The sequence below is a fragment of the Mixophyes fleayi genome, chromosome 2, assembly GCF_038048845.1.
Source record: "Mixophyes fleayi isolate aMixFle1 chromosome 2, aMixFle1.hap1, whole genome shotgun sequence".
Classification (NCBI taxonomy): domain Eukaryota; kingdom Metazoa; phylum Chordata; class Amphibia; order Anura; family Limnodynastidae; genus Mixophyes; species Mixophyes fleayi.
Genome location: NC_134403.1, coordinates 97,699,328 through 97,718,918, shown reverse-complemented (window position 1 = coordinate 97,718,918; position 19,591 = coordinate 97,699,328). Strand labels below are relative to the sequence as shown.

At 37.5% G+C, this 19,591-nt stretch overlaps 1 protein-coding gene across 5 annotated transcripts in view; it reads right to left on the bottom strand.

The window, feature by feature from the left end:
• ENOX1 (ecto-NOX disulfide-thiol exchanger 1) overlaps positions 1-19,591 on the bottom strand; it is a 398,268-nt gene that overhangs the window by 84,887 nt on the left and 293,790 nt on the right. For all 5 annotated transcript variants that reach the window (XM_075199754.1, XM_075199753.1, XM_075199757.1 and 2 more), the window contains 2 exons: positions 15,923-16,135; positions 1,208-1,314 (listed from right to left, as the gene is read on the bottom strand). In XM_075199754.1, the coding sequence (XP_075055855.1) occupies positions 1,208-1,314; positions 15,923-16,135 (320 nt within the window). The remainder of the gene's footprint in view (positions 1-1,207; positions 1,315-15,922; positions 16,136-19,591) is intronic.

The window sequence follows — 19,591 nt, the reverse complement described above, 5'->3', positions numbered from 1 at the left end:
ACTTGTGACCAATTCAAAAGAAAAAAAAAAGGAAGAGACCTCAGAGAAATACCATGTTTGAATAAAAACTTTCCACAAAAGTAAAAAAAACCACTGTACTTACTTGTTTAAATACGGCTTCATAGAAAAGGCATGTTCTGAACAAGAAATGGAAACTGGGTGACCGTAATAAAAATTAAAGCGCATAACGGAATATACTCCAATTTATTAACGTGAAAGGTAATGACAAGCATTCACAGACATATGCAGATGAAACAATATATAAATTGTGATAAAATAAATATAACAAAACCATGCATAGAAAAGGTGCAAGCTCCCCAAAGTGCAAATAACTCCAATATTATGGCCATGATCATAAAATTTGCATTACAAGGGAAATATTCTTGGAAACCAGTATGGTTGGCGATTCAGTATTTTTAGTATTCCCCATTCTTACAATTCTAGACACAGGGCAATGCTTGCTTGACTCTACCTTCCCATGTGATGTCACTCTTATGGGTAGTGTGTGTAACCGTAAGACACCAAGGGCTAGGTTTACTAAGCTGCGGGTTTGACAAAGTGGGGATGTTGCCAGTAGCAACCAATCAGACTCTAGCTGTCATTTTGCAGAAGGTACTAAATAAATGAAAGCTAGAATCTGATTGGTTGCTATAGGCAACATCCCCACTTTTTCAAACCCGCAGCTTAGTAGTAAATCTAGCCCCAAGTGAGCTCATCAAAATAATATTACAGAACTAAATGGGGCATTTACAGAAATGGATAGAAGTATATACACTACTAGCTGATCAACGGGGACAATAAAATAAAGATTTTACAAGAACCACCAACATTATATGCAAACATTTCTCTAACAATTTAAAACATTGGCAGAAAACAAAAAAAGGATGAGATTGCACCTTTAATAACCTGCATATGTTTGTTACTGGGTTGCGCCTTCATCATAATATTGACTATTATATAAGCACTCAGACTCATGCAGTCAGTGAAAGGCTTTATGATGGTCTCACAAACCTGCAAGTTATTCTGCCTTCACGTCATCATCCAGCAGAGAATAAACATCTCAAGTCATGGTAGTGTGCAGAGCATCTTAAATGCCTTAAAGCCACCTTTATTGCTCACTAGATCAAACGCACTGACATTCACCTCCTAAACATTCACTTTGTCATTGATGAGAGCGATGGATATAAAAGGTAACAAAGACACCCACCTCACAATGCTTCCGCCAAATGTCAATATTCTTGCGTTGAGCTTTGGAGAAATGGTCCCATGCTTTTTGTCTGGTGGAAGCGTTGAAAACGGCCACAATCTGCTCAACTTTAGTGGACAAGGAAGTTAAACAAGACAAGCAATTTATGTTGTGGTCATTCCAGAGAAACAAAACATGACACATGAGAGTGCTATGGATCAAGCCCAGAGACCTCATCCATGGCCACCAAGTCATGTGCCTTTTGTACTTACATGTCTTATTGTTGGAACTGTTTCCCTCAAGCGTCCAATACTTTACATACACTTAAACGCTTCACACTACAATTCCCTAAACAGCGATTAGTTACACAAGTTAAGTGTACGGACATTCATTTAATTATTATTGACCATACTATAAAACCAATATATTTGCCTTTTGAAGAACAGACCTCAACAATTTCAGTGTATTTCTTGCTGATACTACCAATTTCTGACTTGGCATGAACCACTTCTCGATGGTTTTATCATAAATTTATACCAGTAATATCGAATATCTTCTCAACTCTGCTTGAACTACCACTTTCTTATTTAATTTATTTTTTGAACAGCATTCGCATTGTACATACATTTCTTATATCTCAAACCTAAAGATGTGCTCAATGAAAACACATTTACAAGATAGAAAAGAAAAGGACAACTGGCGCCCATTATAAATTGTACAATAATTAACAGTTGCCTTTATCTGCGCTGTTTGTAAGGATAAAAAACAATTACTTTAGACCTGACTTAACTACAAGCCCCAGTAAGTCCTGTCAGCCATTGGCCGTTGGAGTTCTAGAAGTTCCAGATTATCTGGTATCCTGAAACTTGTCGCTCTAAAGAAATCTCTTTTTCCGTGAGTTGCCTCGCTCTGTTTTTGACCAAATTAACTCTTGTTTTATAGAAATTTTACAAATATATCCAGGTTTAAACCTTGGAATCATACTTTGTTCCTGGGCTGGAACAGCTGAATAATGACCTACATGATAGCAGTCATGTATGTTATTACTCTCTAGGGCTGTAGGACAAGAACAGCTGCCTAAAGCAGACGGTAAAAGTCCTTGGTACACATAACAGATTTCTCGTTAACACAGGCACAAGTACAATCATTTTACTGAATGTTAATGGTATTTAAACTTTCCAATATGTTTTTAACGGTTAAGTGCTTAACTGAATAGATAATTAGCAATTTCCTTACTGGAAGAGACCTAATGAATCTTGATTTAACGTTTCTGAAGGACTGTGTATGAGCTATGCAGAGGTTTCACCTCCCTCATTTTCATTTGTTTCACCCAGAGTTCTAGTATTCAATGGTGTATATATCTGGGAAATAGTTTGATCCTTGCAGTAGAAAATGTTTGCAGAACATGTGAGCAGCACTAAATTAGGCAAACAATCATCTAGGGTGATAGTCGCTGAATAAAGGTATGAAATTAAAGTTGCAATGCTTTTCTAATTAAACTAAATTTGCATATACTATTTTTGCATTTTATAAGGGGCAATTAAACCTAAATTACAAGTAGCCTTATATAAAAGAGCTACTAATAGTATTCATGAACATGAGTAAAAGTTCCCAAACATTGTTCGAACATTAGATAGTTGACATTGCATTCATATTTATTATGCGGCTGAATTAAAGTTATTGTTCTCTGTTATTAGTCATTCCAATACAGGGGAGCACGCAGGATTTTTAAGGGGGGGTTCCCCCCCCCAAAAAAATAGAGAGAGCTGCTCCATTTCGGCGGCACTGCACTGAACAGCAGCCGCGGCGCTGTCAAAGAAGCGTCCGCCGCGGACGCTTCTTTGACAGAGTCGCGGCTGCTGTATAGTACATTGCCGCTATGTAGGGACACTTTTCTTCGAGGAGGGGAGGGGTTTCTGGAGAACCAGAAACCCCCCCTGCATGCGCCCCTGCAATAAACAAAAACAAAAAGGAAAATCACAGGGAAAGTAGAAAATCCCCTCATATGCAAAACTTTGTTTTTGTTTTTCTTGTGCTTTATCCAACAAATGTATCAAGATAGATAGCACTAATGGGGTGCCACAGATGCACTGCAGTATGATCAGCCAGGCCTCGCTGACAGCATGCCCAGCACACTGGAAATAGAGCAGGCCAGTGCACCTCAGCTGTTCACATACTAGCATGCTGTAAGTCCACAAGGAACGCAGAATGTGGCATTCCTCTCGCTGTGTTCACTTATCATGCACTAGTATGTAGACCAGTGTTGGCTAACCTGTGACACTCCAGGTGTTGTGAAACTACAAGTCCCAGCATACCCTTCCAGCAATAAGCTGCTATATTGGCAAAGCATGCTGGGACTTGTAGTTTCACAACACCTGGAGTGTCACAGGTTAGTCAACACTGATGTAGACAGTGAAAAAGTGCCAACACCGGGAGCAATGATCCCAATATCTGCTCTATTATCAGAGTGCGATGCATGCAGAATACCCAGTCCTGCCATGGTCACACCACACCAAATGCAAGGTGTACTTTAGCACCGAGTTCTAAAGGTTCCCTTTCAAATGAAAACCATAACACCAAAAGAACATAAAAATAACTAATAAAAACTTAACCTTGCATCAGTCATATCATGCCAAAGTGTTTAATATACAGTATTGCTGGTACATTAAGGCATTAAATATTGCATATCAAAACAAAATCCCTTACCAGCAGCACGCAGTAAAAGGACATCCATACCTTGTAGTACTTGCCAGGACACCAACATTCTCCAATGATGGAAGTGAGTAGTTGAGAGTTTTCGAAAATGTGATGATTGCTGCTTCTATGTCTAATAAGCACACATGGTGCTTCCACGCCTCTTCTTATAACCAGCCCAAAATACAGATATTGAGCTCAATTCTGAAAGGGCTGGGCATGAAGTTAGGGGCAGAAATATGCACCTAGGTATATTAGGGCTAATGTGAGCAAGGTAATATACTGGAAACTCCCAAGAATTCTGAGCCAGGGAGACCATTGCTCAAGTAGTAAGGCAATGTGGGTTGGCTAGGTGCATAGGTGATTGTGCAAAATCACTTCTGTGCGAATCAGCTGTGTATAACCAAGAGACAAAATCCTATAGGCCCAATTAAAGGCTAATGAGATGTAGGTGTCTTGCCAACTCAAGCCAAGGCCATGACATTTTAAAACCTAAATCCAAGGATGGAAAATACACTAACTTCTCCCCATATCACCATGGTAATTTCTTACACCGTGTTCCTTTTACGCCAAATCCTTAAGGCCAAAATTGTCAGCAAATGATCATAAAACTTTCCGTCCCTATCCATAGGATTTTTTTTTTCCCTGACTGGTAGGACAGCACTCACAGTATCCCTCAAATGGATGATGTCTTTATTCACTGTACAAGCACAAAGGTCTGAAACCTTAATTGTACTATGTGCATAACCTATTTCTTCATTCATGTGCGGCATCCTGCAAGTGCTGTGCATCCATAGAAAGTCTGTATAGCTATAGAATGCTGTATATTTAAGTCCCTCTCATATATATATATATATATATATATATATATATATATATATATATATATATATATATATATATATATATATATGTATATATATATATATATATATATATATATATATATGGCTTCCTATTTAAATTAATGTTTAGGGGTTTGGGGATCGTGCCTTTATTTAGAGGTCTACGATAGCAGAGCTCCACAAACAGAGTTTGGTTTCTAGAAGTATTGTTCTTATTGAGCGACTTAATAAAATGCTTAAACTGTATATACTCAAAGAGACGTATATCCTCTAGCTCCTATCTTTGTTGTCAGGTAAAAAAGGTAAATAAGTAGGTGCATATCTGAAACCATCCTAATACTTTTAACTTGCCAATGAATGAAGCAGGTCAGATTGTTCCATATCTAAGTGTGTAAGGGAAACTAGAAACTAAAATGTGATGTACAATGGTCCCAGATCTTGTAAGAAACTAAATATAGTATATGAGAAACAACTGCTCTCTTTCAGGAGGTACAGTAAAGTCCATAAATATTGGGACATCGACACAATTCTCGTATTTTGGGCTCTATACACCACCACAATGGATTTGAAATGAAACTAACAAGATGTGCTTTAACTGCAGACTTTCAGCTTTAATTTGAGGGAATTTACATCCAAATCAGGTGAACAGTGTAGGAATTACAACGGTTTCCATATGTGCCTCACACTTTTTAACGCCACTAACGGGGAAGTCTCTTCCTCCATTTGTTGTTGGACAAAGTTGATTGATAAAAAAAACTATTTCTTGGTTTATCTCTCCAAACTGCACTATTTATGGATTAGGTCTTTATGGAACTTAGAACTTGAAGCAGTCATGTTTCAAATAGGTACAGAAGTCTCGGTTTTCTGTAAAATCTAATATGCAACTGTACACAAATTTGTGAAGCAAAGCTGCAGTCAGTTTTGACTCAGGTGGCACCCTATATATTATCACACCATAACCATGTAATATGGAAAAAAAATGACAGAGTGCTGAATACTTATAAGAACAGTTGCATACCAATATTCTCATATAGGTATAAATGTGAACAGCTGATACTCTACTAAGTTACAAAGACCTCCTACTCAGCTCAGGAGTCAACTCAGACTGGGTTCCCTAGTTGACTTAGGCCTTTCAGCAATACAGTTCTTAGGATTGATGTTAAAAGCTCCCTGCTGGGATAAGTATGGTGTGGAAGTAATAGGAGACAGCCATATATTGACTGAGTTATCATATGCTCTCAGTCCAAATGCAGTCTCAAACAACCAATATATGGCCAGACAGGGAATTAAACTTTTCATGAATGGTAACACGGTGGCTTAGTGGTTAGCACTTCTGCCTCACAGCACTGGGGTCATTAGTTTGATTCCCAACCATGGCCTTATCTGTGTGGGGTTTTTATGTTCTCCCCGTGTTTGCGTGGGTTTTCTCTGGTTTCCTCCCACAAGCCAAAAACATACTGGTAGGTTATTGGCTGCTATTAAAATTCCCTTAGTCTCTCTCGGTCTGTGCTTGTGTATGTTAGAGGATTTAGATTGTAAGCTTCAATGGGGCAGGAACTGATGTGAGTTCTCTGTGCAGCGCTGTGGAATTAGTGGCGCTATATACATAAATAAATAGATGATGATATAACATCTCTGTGCTGCTACCATCTCCTATCATCAGACAGAGACCCACAGCTGTGCACTCTAAAACAAACAGAGTTCATTCTAGAACACTAAACATAGCTTCACAAACAAAGAAAATAAGCAGCTAAAAAGAAACAGAGGGCTCCAGTACATTTCAATTTTCCTAAGACCGTCTCGTTTTCTCACTAGCCCCTTCTTCCAAAAATGAAAACAGTTCCAGGTGGAAATTACAATTAACATGTATAGAAATTGGTGGTATTAAGGTTGTGTCTAAGGGAGGTGTTGGTTTATTAACAAAACTTTAAAACCAGGTGTGATTTTTTCATCATTTATACAGGAACAAAATAGTTTATGGACAGATGAACGTACTCAAAGCAAAAGTTTTTATCATAACTACTGTGACAATTACAGGGATCATACAAATGTTTTATCTGTTCCCTAGACCACTTTATGAGATGATTAATTGTGGTGAATGATGCATTGCAACTGAATAGATGTATACTGGATTCGCCAAGCCACATGTTCCATCTACTCAGAGGTAGCACAGTGTAGAGTCTACAGTGGGGGGAGCAGGAGTGAGTCAATGGGAGCTTGATAAATAGATGTGGTCACTTCAGGGGCCCTAGTGGCTGAATAAAAACATTTTTAAATTCACAATATTTAGGTTCCTTGGCATGAAACCTGTAAACAGAACGTCAGTCCCTCATTTTTACAAATAAATAATTACTACATATCACTTACATTTGTACTTGTGGTTATAGTTTTTAACTTTGCATCAGTAAATCATTTGTTGTCTGAAGACGTTAGAACTGACAGAAGGGTTCTTTTGTTCTGCTCTTATTTGAAGTCACCTCCCTGGTAGGCAGGCTCTTCAAAGACAACATTTCATCACTGTATAAGATCATTTAAGACACTAACAACTTAACCCCATGGAAAGTCTCTCATTTACATGTCTGGAGTGGAAAATGGGGATCTGGAGCAGATGAGTATGTATTAAACTTTTTACCTATAATAGTTTTAATTTACTTTGACCTTGACCTTTATATACATTGCTGGGATAAGCTCTCTGTATCCTTGCTTTTCTGGTATTAAACTGGTCTTGTGGTCAGAGCATGATATGATAATGAGATTATTACAGACATCTTAAATCCCTTAAAACTTCTGTGTTTGCATTTTATTAGCTGGAAGTGATTTTAATGATTGGATAATATTATTGGAAAAATGTTTATTACTTGTTTGAATGTCACTGGATCACTTTTATGTTGTATATGTAAATTTATTTTATGTAAGGCCCTGTTAACGGCCACATCATGTTGAGAATTTCAAAATGACACTTTATCCTACAGAACTGAATCAATAATGTATCTACATTCTTTTAAGGCAATTTCTCTAGCAGAATCTATTATTTCCACAACAGCCGGTAGAAGAACAGGAATGAGCCATGAGATGTCCACCAATCACCCTCATCTGGGTGGCATTTAAGAGCAGGTTTCAATAAAGAGCTGGAGATGCATTACAATGATGAAACAGGTAGACAAAGACAATACAAGGCTTCTTGAAGAATGTGGTCATCATTAAAAACTTAGTCATAGACCAAAAACGGCCTACACAATTTGAAACAATATTCTCAGAATACTAATGAACAATCTTATGCATTGCATAGATTTTAACGCTCTCCCCCTCATGTTCTGGTACAAAGAGTTAAGTAGTCTAAACCTGACCTTTTACATTGTAGACTCCTGAACAGAGATGAGCAAAGCTGCAGTAAAATATTACACACATTGATTTGCACTGTAGAATAGACCATTTTGCAGAGATGTGAAGTTCCACTGATACAATCTTTGAGTTGTGCTTTGCTTTGACATTCTGCACTTTATAAATTCTGAATTTACAAATAGTCTATAAATACAGTAAGGATGGCGCCGGTGTCAATGTATTCTGCTGTGTTATGTGGTTAGGGTATATAATAAGGTGGTTAGGGCAGAGCTACAATGTGGAACACTTAGCAGAGGATTTGTAGAAAAACTTGGGGAATATAGCAAATGTGAGGATTTTTAACAGCCTCTGGACATCCTCCCTAGGCCTTGGTAGATTGAATGTGTTGGGGCAGATTTAACTATTTGAGGAAGAGGTCTATCTGTTCTAGTGTGGGTTGATGTGTTTGCTCACAAATACATCCATGCGATCTCCATAGTCAAACATTAGCAGTAGAATGAGCTCAGTGACTTTCATTGTGCACTGTCACAGTAGGTCACTTTTCCAAGTCGGTTCTTCAAATATCTGTCCTGCTAGGGCTGCCCCAGTCAACTGTAAGGGCTAGATTTACTAAGCTGCGGGTTTGAAAAAGCGGGGATGTTGCCTATAGCAACCAATCAGATTCTAGCTTTCATTTATTTAGTACCTTCTACAAAATGATAGCTAGAATCTGATTGGTTGCTATAGGCAACATCTCCACTTTTCCAAACCCGCAGCTTAGTAAATACACCCCTAAATGTTATTGTGATGTGAAAAACGCTAAACCATTAGTAAGGAGTTTAATTACTCTCTAAGATTATTTTGGGTTATTGTGTTTGTTTTGTTAGAGGACTTGAGCATCTGTATTTGAGAGAGTAGAGTATTCGCTCTCACATGTGTCTTTTTTTTTCCATGTGAAGACATTTGTTTGGCCTGAACCTTGATGTCAGCTTGAAATGTACACCAGCCTATGAAAGTAGTGAGTTAAGGTCTGTCTAAATGTGGCTTTGAATAAGAGTTTGACAGAAGGTACTCATTCAACCCAGGCTGGGTGTGTATGGTCTGAACATATGCAGCAACCGTTTATCTACAATGAATAGATCAATCCAAGTGTACATAAGAAGTACCTGGGATATACATTGACTACTGTGTACATCTTATAGTTTAAACTTATTTTACTTTAACATACTAATATGCATTATTAGCCTGCCATGAACTTAATTTCCTTAAAAGGGGACTGTACATTGAATAAAAGTAGCTAAAAAATTGTGTTGGGTTGGTCCATTTGCAAAGTATATTTGTGTAAGTGTTTATCTGGGAGTGTCGGTGTGCGAGATTCTTATACTCCAACTATCAGCGCTTTGGGGCAGATTTGATTCCCCGCGTTGTTCTACAGAACAACTTGGGCCTTGCACTATTACTGTTACTACGGAATAGATGCGCATTATTACTGTTACTATGGTAATTTCAGCGCCGATTTGTGCTGCCGTGGTGTACTGAATCTGCCCCTTTTGTGTTTTCCAAAGGTTGTTAGTGTTAATTTGCAGTTATTTAAGCCCTGTTTTGCATTTAGAGATGTCTTGTAACATGATTCAAGTAGTAGTGGAGTAAAGGGCCTATATAGCCTGATTAGGAATATATTCACTCATTGGAGATGGTGAGGAAAATAAGGAAAGGAAAAGTCAAAAAGTATAGATAATTCAAAAGGAAACCAAGCATAGTAAAGCTTTAGTGTAACATTATGAAAAAGTGATAATTAAGGATGTGAACAGTGGAACAGTACAGCATACCATGTAAATAACTTTAGCAAAAAGACAAAACAATAAATGCTCAACAAACTCATAATTAAGTCAGTTTCTGCTGCATTGTAGCAGGTTTTCCTGCAAAGGCTTGTGCCTGCTTCATAGGGGAGACTTCCAGGGTTTTCTAGAAGGGGTTTGGCAGAGTGTACTCCACTGTTCGGACATTCAGTGAGGGTATGTACTGTGAACTGGCATCAGAGAAGTTTCCCTTTCTTCAGCAGCTGAAAGGCAGTCTTGGGGGGGTATTCAATTGTTCATCCGGACCTCAGAAAAACTTGCGCTCTAAAACTATAACCGTTCATATGGTAATTACTCGCTGAATTTTAGCTGAAATTCAGCGAGTAAATTACCGTATGAACGGTAATAGTTTTAGAGCGAGAGTTTTTCTGAGGTCCGGACGAACAATTGAATACCCCCCTTGGAGTGCTGATTTTATGCAGATGGACATTCCTTGAGGTTGATGGGGAATCCCCAGCAGTTGGTTATCTGCGGCTCATTTTTATCAGTCACAATTCCCTTTTTCTGTTAATTATGGCTTTAAACAAGTCCGCATGTACTTATAGTGAATGGAAGGGGCTTTCAGAATTGTTTATATTTTCTTTTAGAGCACTGAGGATGAGTTATTTAGGCTGGAAGTAATACATCAGCTTGTTTTGCAGTCTTGGCTACCAGATGTGTTGTTCTGCCTTCTATTTCCTCAATGTATGTGTTTTTTTTCCTGATATGCTCTCTCAAAGAAGCCAGTAAAGACTGCATTGTGGATATAGTGGATGTAAAAGGTCTACACACCCGTACTGAAATTGCAGGTGTTTTTATCACCTTTAATGTGACCTTGCAACAAACAAAATCCAAGTGAAAAAACAAATAAAACAACTTTTAGGAATAAGTAAAAATAAAAAAACATAATAACCGGATTGCATAAGTGTGCACACTTCTAACATGATACTTTGTGGAAGCACCTTTGGCTTTTATTATGAGTCTTTTTGAATAAGTATATCAACTCTGCAATTTTATCTCGCTCTTCCCTGCAAAAAAAGTTAAAGAGGGGACCTCTTGTGCACAGGTCTCTTTAGGTTATTCCACAGGTTTTCAATGGGATTGAGATTGGGCTCTGACTGGGCCATTTCAATACTTTGATTTTCCTATTCTGAAGCCAATCCTTGGTTGTCTTGGATGTGTGCTTTGGCTCATATTGGAAGGAGAAAATCATCTTCAGTTTTACTGGCAGAGGACTGCAGGTATCGTGCCAAAATATCTTGATATTTGGAGTTATTCATTATGCCCTCTATCCAGACTAAAGCACCTATCCCAGCTGGAAATATGCAGCCCAAAAGCATGATGCTGCCACCACCACGATCCACTGTAGGCGTAGAGTCCTTTAGGTGATCTGTTTGGTGCAAAGACAACACAGCTCATGTTCTAGAATTAAGGCCAAAAAGGTCAACCTTGGTCTCATCAAACTATAAGGCATTTCCCTACATGGTTTGGGGATATTGAATTGCAAAATTTAGATGGACGGATGTTCTTATTTGTGAGAAAAGACTTCCATCATAATACTCTTCCCTATAGCCCTTACATGTGCAGAATACAGGAGTCTGTTGTCACATGCAGAGAATGACCAGTTCCTGCCAGAAATTTCTGCAGCACATTTAATGTTGCCATAAGCCTCTTCGTAGTATCCCTGATGAGTTTTCACCTTGTCCTGTCATCAACTTTGGAGGGTACATCCTGATCTTGGCAATGTTCCTGTTGTGCCACATTTTCTCCCTTTACTAACAATAGTCGTCACGGTGTTCCATTGTACATGTAATGACTTTGAAATTATTTTATACCCCTCTCCTGATTGGTGCCTTTCAACAATGAGATCCCATATATGTTTTGCAGAATATGGCTATATCAGTATGATGAAACCTAGAAAAATGCAAGGAAATCCTACAGGCAGAGCTGATCTTTATTTATGGTAAAATCACAATCATTTTTATTGCTGGCAGGTGTATGCTAATTACCTGTGAACATGATTTTGAATGTGATTGGGTGTGTCCCCTTGTGCAATCAGGGTATTGTAAGTTTTTTTAATTTTCATTTATTTTTCCTAAAAATGTTCTATTTATTTTTCAATTGAATTCTTTTTGCAAGGTCACATTGAAAGGTGGAGAAAGTCTGATGTGATTTATCTTTACTTCAGGCTTTACATCAGAGACACCTGCAATTACAATAAGGGTGTATAGACATTGTATATCCAATGTATATTAAGTTGCAAGTTTGGTGGGTGTTATGAATCAAGCCCCTTCCTACCTTGCTCGCTGTCTGGGGCACCCAGTTGGCAGCTGGCTTTGCTCCCCCACCTCCACCACAACCCATAAAGCCAATATCCGCTGGAGAAAAGTTCAAAATGATGCAGAACAACTTTAAAATATTTATTCAACTCTATTCCAGAATGGTATGAGGGAATCAAAGATATGTAGTTATCATTTGAAGACTGTGTATTTGCATACGCCGTCCAGCTGCAATGTGTTGGATATTCCTCTGGGACTTGCAATTACTGGGACTGAAGCCAACTGTATTGCTTGGAGCATTACATTATTGTTTTTCTATTTAACAACTATTATTGGACTGTAGTCTGACACATTGATATTGAAAACAGAGAGAGCTGCTTATATGTTATGACTTGTGGTTTGTTGTAACTGTGTGCACTTATTTGTAGACATGTACATTTTTGTTTTTAATGGGCTAAAAGTAGGTATATTCATACCTAATCTGCCATACAAAGTCTGTCTCCAGTAAAACGATTATGTTCTTCATGTAGCTTTCGGTGTCAGAAAATAACATTCTAAATCACTTACAACATACAAGGCAAATCACAAAAGCCTAGTAGAAACTGAACCACGTTACCAAAAGGACTGATCATATATTGATATAATACATAGCCTTGGTTAAACAAAGAGGAGGGAGTGTGTGGTACTGTGTTAGCCAAAAGGTTTAAGACCTGAAAGAGAGACTCAAAAGCTATCAATATCTAGTTAGAAAAACAAAGAACTCCACTCACCAATACATTTAAGCCATTAAACACCACATTCCCACAATTAGCCACCATTTGTGAGATATTTACTCTCCCTTGTCAACCAGTCAGCATCACAGATACATATGCACTGATTTATTGAAAGATCTCCAAATTCTCTGGGCGAGTGTATTAGGATTTGTAGGGCTTCCAAACATAGGAATTAGGTGGTTTTCTCAATTGCAGCAGTAGGGTAGATTTAAAAAAAAAAAAGTTCTATAATTGTAAGCAATATTGATAAGATATATATTAATCCATCTTCTAGTTGGAAGAGGTAAACTCCATGGTTAGCCTGTTATCTTATTGTGTAAATTCAGTGCTGGGATTCTATACCACATAATGGACATCTTCAGGTGAACTCTCTATAGGGGCTCAGTACTGTATAATAATGGACTTCAGGAAGTCTCTGCATTCTATAGGGATATAAGAGAGAGCAATATCTTGTATAGTGGACAGATGAGCACTTTGCTCTATATAATGGTCATCAACAGGATTGGTTTGAATTTTATGCTGGTCAGAGTGGGATGAGTTGTATTGGACTACAACCCTTTGAAACCATCTGCTAAAAATATGTCTTAATGCTTTTAATGATCTGTAATAGACTTCTCTGCAGTAGGGCAGTCTCATGTATTAAATTTGCCCAATCATGTCTAAAATCAACCCTGGGAGAAGTGACAGCTGCATGCGCCTATCAGCAATGGTGGGAGTCCCAGAAACTAGACCCTAGTGCTTGTGCCAGTTGAATGGGCAAAATGTTTTACTGCCTAATTGCATTGGTGGGTGAAGTTCTTTTAAAAGTTGTTGTTTTCTCACTAAACAACCATCCTTTTCTGGTTGCACAGATTTTCCTTATAATTTACTATACTATTTATATCAATATTAGTGTAAGAAGTCCAAAATAACAATAATGATTTACACTGTATACACAACAAATACTGTCCAATAATAGCTAAGAATACAAAAATAATTTTCTGTATAACTTCAAAATTACCTTCTGATAATAAATTGTAAATCCCTGATTGTTAATGTAACAGTAAGAAATGTATCAGTTTCAAAACAATCAGATGCCTGATTGTATCTAGAACAGAAACCGCACTGAAAAAACAAAGCAAAAATGTCCCAAAAATGTTATTACTAAAGAGCGAGAGATAGCATTATGCAGCTGCTAGCCGAAACACAGAAGTCTAGTTCGCCATTATGTTCAAGCATATTTTCTATACAGATATGTGATATTTATTTTATACTTTAGACAGAGACTTATAAATCAATAGAGCTCTCAAAATACTTTACACCGCCGGTCAGATGCTTTTTAGTCTTATTAATGTAAAAGCAGAACATCTAAAAGCTTGTTCCAGAAATTGCATTCACAGCATTATTATATTGATCTAACATCAGCTGGGAAATTAAAACTCTGCTATTAGGATGTTCAAGGCTATGTGAATGTAGTTCATAAGATCTTTACCTTTATTAGAGACAGTCCATAAACAATTACTGAAATGCACACAAAAAATAACCTAAAACTAAACCACGATCAGTAGAAGTGTTTAAATGTCTTGTGTTGTCTTTACCTTTCTACCTAAGGGTAAATCAATTCATATACATGTCAATTCAATTGGTCAGTTTGGCCTGATATTGCACAGCTAAATGATTGTTCTAAACAATGGAAATGTGATTGGGTTTAATCATTCAGAACGAAACACCTGACCCCATTATGTATGTATAAGCAGAAAATAGGATGGGCACATTGTGGGCCTGGATTTGTCAATTTTAACCTTCTGTTTGTGGCCAAACAGGATGGCAGATGCACATAAGGTGTGGTCCGCAAACAGTAAAACTGCAGAGCAGAGATGAGCTAAAGTTTCAAAACTGTGCCGTGAAACATCCACCTCACTTCTCCAGAGTAATATGGCTTTAAGGGTTCGGATTGGAATTCAGACTATCAGTTCCACCTAGAATTTCCCTATAAATTCTGTTCTGCTGGGGCAACACTTCCCATATATAGTACACTGTGCAAAATAAAAACTGAGTTGAAAAACAAAACGGAGTGTCCCCACCTCCCCGATTATACATGGCTCATGCTGAAAAGCAATGGGCTTATCTCAACATCACTGAGTTGTGGGGTCAGTAATTAAAAAGACTGAGACCCCTGGAGTGACAGCGTTGCCACCCCAGTGGTCCCAGTATAATGGCAGATGTCCCTGTGATGTCGGTCCATAATACCAAGAGTAAAAAATAGATAAACACACAAACACAATCTTCATGCAAATGTTAATTACATAAATGCATATCCAAGACACTTGCTCACCAATTTATTAAATGGAAAAAAAAAAAGAAAAGAATACTTATTATTTTTATCTGCCATTTTCTAAATGGCAGATGAAAAAATACCACCCACTCACATACTATAAAAAAGCATTAAATGCGAAATAATCAAAGGTGTGAATCTCTGAGACTCCCCTTCACTGCCAGCCAAACGCATTTTCCCACACTGGGCGCTTCTCTCAATTATTGCCGGGTTAAAGTTATTCGTGTGAGAGAGTGGGTTGTTTTTTATGGGAGTTTTTTGAAGGAGGGAAGGAAGAAGAAACACCTATTATATATTTGATAAAGTGGTGAACTAGGATTTGTTTACGCAATTAGTTTTGCTGAAAACTGAGTATGGATAATAGGCAGACACGCTGCTACATGCGGAATGGCAAAGAAAAAGCTGAACTTGAACACTGCATCACTGGAACTTCGCACCTCTGTGAAACTACAAGTCCCACACTGACATTTAATTTCCGCAAAACTTTCCTGCAATTTTGCCCATCTCTATTGCAGATCGGATAGAGAAGCAGCCACAAAATGTCACTCGGTTTTACAGACAGACTGTTATCACTGTCATTTGAAAGATCGTAAATGAAAATGAAGAAATATTATTTACCAGCTGTCCATATTCTTCTGGGCAATTATAAAAAGAAACAAAACAGTTACTTACATTGAGTAAGAATCCCCAGGAGTTCTGTCTTGTAGATCTCCTTGGCCTGTTCCAGCGTCTCTTCATGTGTTGCCTTCTCATTCGTCAGGCGTCGAATATGACTATTTGCTGACTGTACCATGGAGTAGAACTGGTTTGCTGACCTTCGATTCACTTCTCCTCTGTCTAGCCAGGTTGCAAGAACAGTGATGGCCTCAGAGAATTTATCGTCATCTGAAAGAGAAGGAAAATAGATAGATGCTTTATCCGAAAATAAACCAAATTTGGTTTCTGTTATTCTACAGTCTGCAGGACTGCAATACAATCAATTTTGATATTATATAAGACTATACATAAATTATTTGTAGGTATTAAGTAGTCTATATAAATGAAGCTGAATTACAATCAGTTATTATAGAGCACACTACATTTCTATAGTTTTTATTTAGTTGAATAGCTCTCTATTAGGTCCCCCGTGTTGTAACCCACACGGCCTGAACTTTCTGTTTGTGCATACCTTGATGGTCACTAGCTAATAAAAATCCTCTAAAATGAAATAAAAAATACAGGAAACTTCTTATGTAACACTTATTTAACTCATCAATATATTTCATGGAGAAGCACAAATCAAAATCAGGCTCCTGAATTTCGGGGAGCCGTCCTGGACTCCTGGAAAAGCAGACACCTTCCTGCATCCCGACATAGGCGCGGTTTAATGACACTATTAGCATCATCAGGAATGTCACTTAAAGATATATTTATATATTTTTTTTAGGTTAAATTTACATTTCATGAAATCTCCATTTCAGTGTCAAATTATTTTAATGTTCATGCTTTGTTTTTCATTTCAGTGGTGAATAAACTTTTTTTTTAAACGACAAATGCATATCACATATTGTGATGCCAAATAAAGTTATTCTACAGATTTCCAAGTCAGGGGAGGGCTGGCAAATTTTAGCCCAGGGAGTGAGACTCGGCCCAGCAGTCTATTAGGAACATTTTAAAGTGAAAAAATGCAGGTGGCTCAGTGACCCAGCCCAGTGCAGCCCATGCCCCCCTGTTCCCCAGTACAGCAAGCCCCTGTTCCCACTCCATTTTCACACACTTCATTTTCTTACATTATTTTTTCATAATTAAATCTTATTTCAAAAATACACAATTGTACTTCAATTGATTTGAAAATACAAGAACTGAATGTGTAATACTGTTTGGGTTTGACAAATATAATCAAACCCGTATATTATACCATCAGAGGAGTATTAGTAATTCAATGTGTTCGCACACAAGTACAATAGACTTTGAGATTGCTTTTCAATTGTTTTTTAGAAAATGTGAGAGTGTGAAGATGTATAGTAAAGTGTAGGGTAAGAATCTAGTAGTAAAATAACCTTATGGGTGACAAGTGTGATCATTTGTTCAAGTAATCATTTGGCAAAATGTGTAAATATTTGTTTTCTCTATTTGTCTTATGTCATCGTGATTTGTACTTCATCTACCTGGAACCCTCAGCTTTATAATGTGCATCCAACAGTTGCTACATTATCTGGCACAAGTATATTGCTTATGTTTAATTGACACGGAACATGGAGAGAATACTTACACATGAAATTTACTCAGGCTATGAAATCCAACAGAAGCTTCCTTTAGTGAGCCACTAACCATATTAAATCAGGCGAAACAGGAGTTTACAAGAAAATATGCAATCTAACATTTCTGGTGGCAAAAGGTGTATTACGAAGGAATACTGGGATACATGAGCTTTTTGTACAATTGGAACAAAAATAATAATATATTATTAAATCAAGCTACACGGAGGCTAAATGTTAATGCTTTTGAAATACATACATTTAAATGATTTAGGGCCAGTCAGGCACATTCAGATACAATGCTATCCTAAGAACTGTAAATAAATAAGACCTAAATTAGTAATTCGGAATACCATTCCCTCCCCCCCACACACACACTGCACACAAATTTTTGTTGTTGTTGAAATAAATAAGCTGTTGATATAAAAGTAGCAAAAAAAAATATTTTAAAAGGAACCAAAGTAAAAATAAATGATTATCAATTAATTTCTATGCTGACCTGTATGGTAAACATAACTGTTAAGCCTGATCATTTTGAAAAAACATGTTAAACATCGAGAGCTACAAAGGGTTTCTATGTAGATGGGGGACACAGAAAAGCTTTCAAAGATCACATCTGGCTTTCAGGACCTATATTATACTCCATGGTGTCTTGTAGTCACATGGCTTGTACATACACTCATAGCCAAACTACTAGAGAGTGGTCATATATCTCAATACGAAAACAAGACAAAGATGAACATTTACCAATTAGCGCTACCATATACTTATGTTTGCTTTCACAGACACACACTAACATCATTACCCGTACATGAAACATGGCTTACTAGAACATGGCCATCACAGACAAATTAACAAAATACACATTGACATTGCTTTTATATTGTAGTGAGGAGGCAAACACTGCGAAGGAGGGAATCACTGTCATACTAAACAGTGTGACAATTTGGAAGGAGACTCATTCCACAATTAGATGTTGTTTAGTTATATTTAGTCTTGGATTGTTAAATTATGTAATACTAACATGAACCCTCTATATTAGGAAAATCAATTCAATTCAAACACATTAAAGTGATTTTTGCCCAGCCTACAAGTACTTTCTAATAGGAACCCCATGGGACACTGACATGCAAACACCATATGCCCAGGATAATTTTTGGTTGACTCAATCATCCTATCCACCTACTCATGCTCACTCCCTCCCTCCCTTTTATATAAAACAAGACTGGTGCCAGGAGAACTAACATTAAATGCCTGATTAATCTTTGGAAGTAAGTTCATTTGCGTGGCGTATATATTGTGTGAAATAGCTCCGCATATATAGCTTCGCACATGAGCCAGAACAGGATCTACGCCAATGAAAGCAATTGAATGCAGGTCATGCATGCATGCAAATGACACGACTGTGTACGATTTGAAGGGCGGAACAGGGGAGGGAAGGGGCGGATGAACGTAGGCAGTGTACAGTAAGGGTGTGCCAGCTCAGAGGCGGCTGATTCAAGTTCTGGGTTTCACTTAAGTACGTGCTTTTTAGCCGAATCATTTGCACCAGCTCCGGGCAGGTGTAAGTGCCAACTGATAGTGATGACTGTCATGGCATAGTCTTTGTGTTAAAAACTACACGTATGCGTGCCACTAGATAGCACAGAAAATGTGTGTGCGAGTAAGAAAAATGATAAAAACTGTATTGTATGTGCAGTACGAATTAAGAACATCCTGATTTATGTATTTATTGTAAAGCAACATATATATTAAAATATTTTTTGTTGTTGATTATAGTATTAAGAGTTTTATAAAACATGTGTAAAATATATATATATATATATATATATATACACATATATACCCACACATACACATACATATATATACACACACACACACACACCACACACACACGTCTTTTTTTCTCATACGTTCTAATAGAACTTCATATTGCAGTGTGTTCTATGTTTACTTACGCCAACGTTTAGGCAGGGCGCACTTATACTCAGATTCAAAATAAAATGTATCTTAAGATCCGCTTGTAGTTGAATATGCGTATGTGCTTTCTTTTAAACACAAGTTGCATTCAGGTTACATCCAAATATGAATCAGTCCCTAA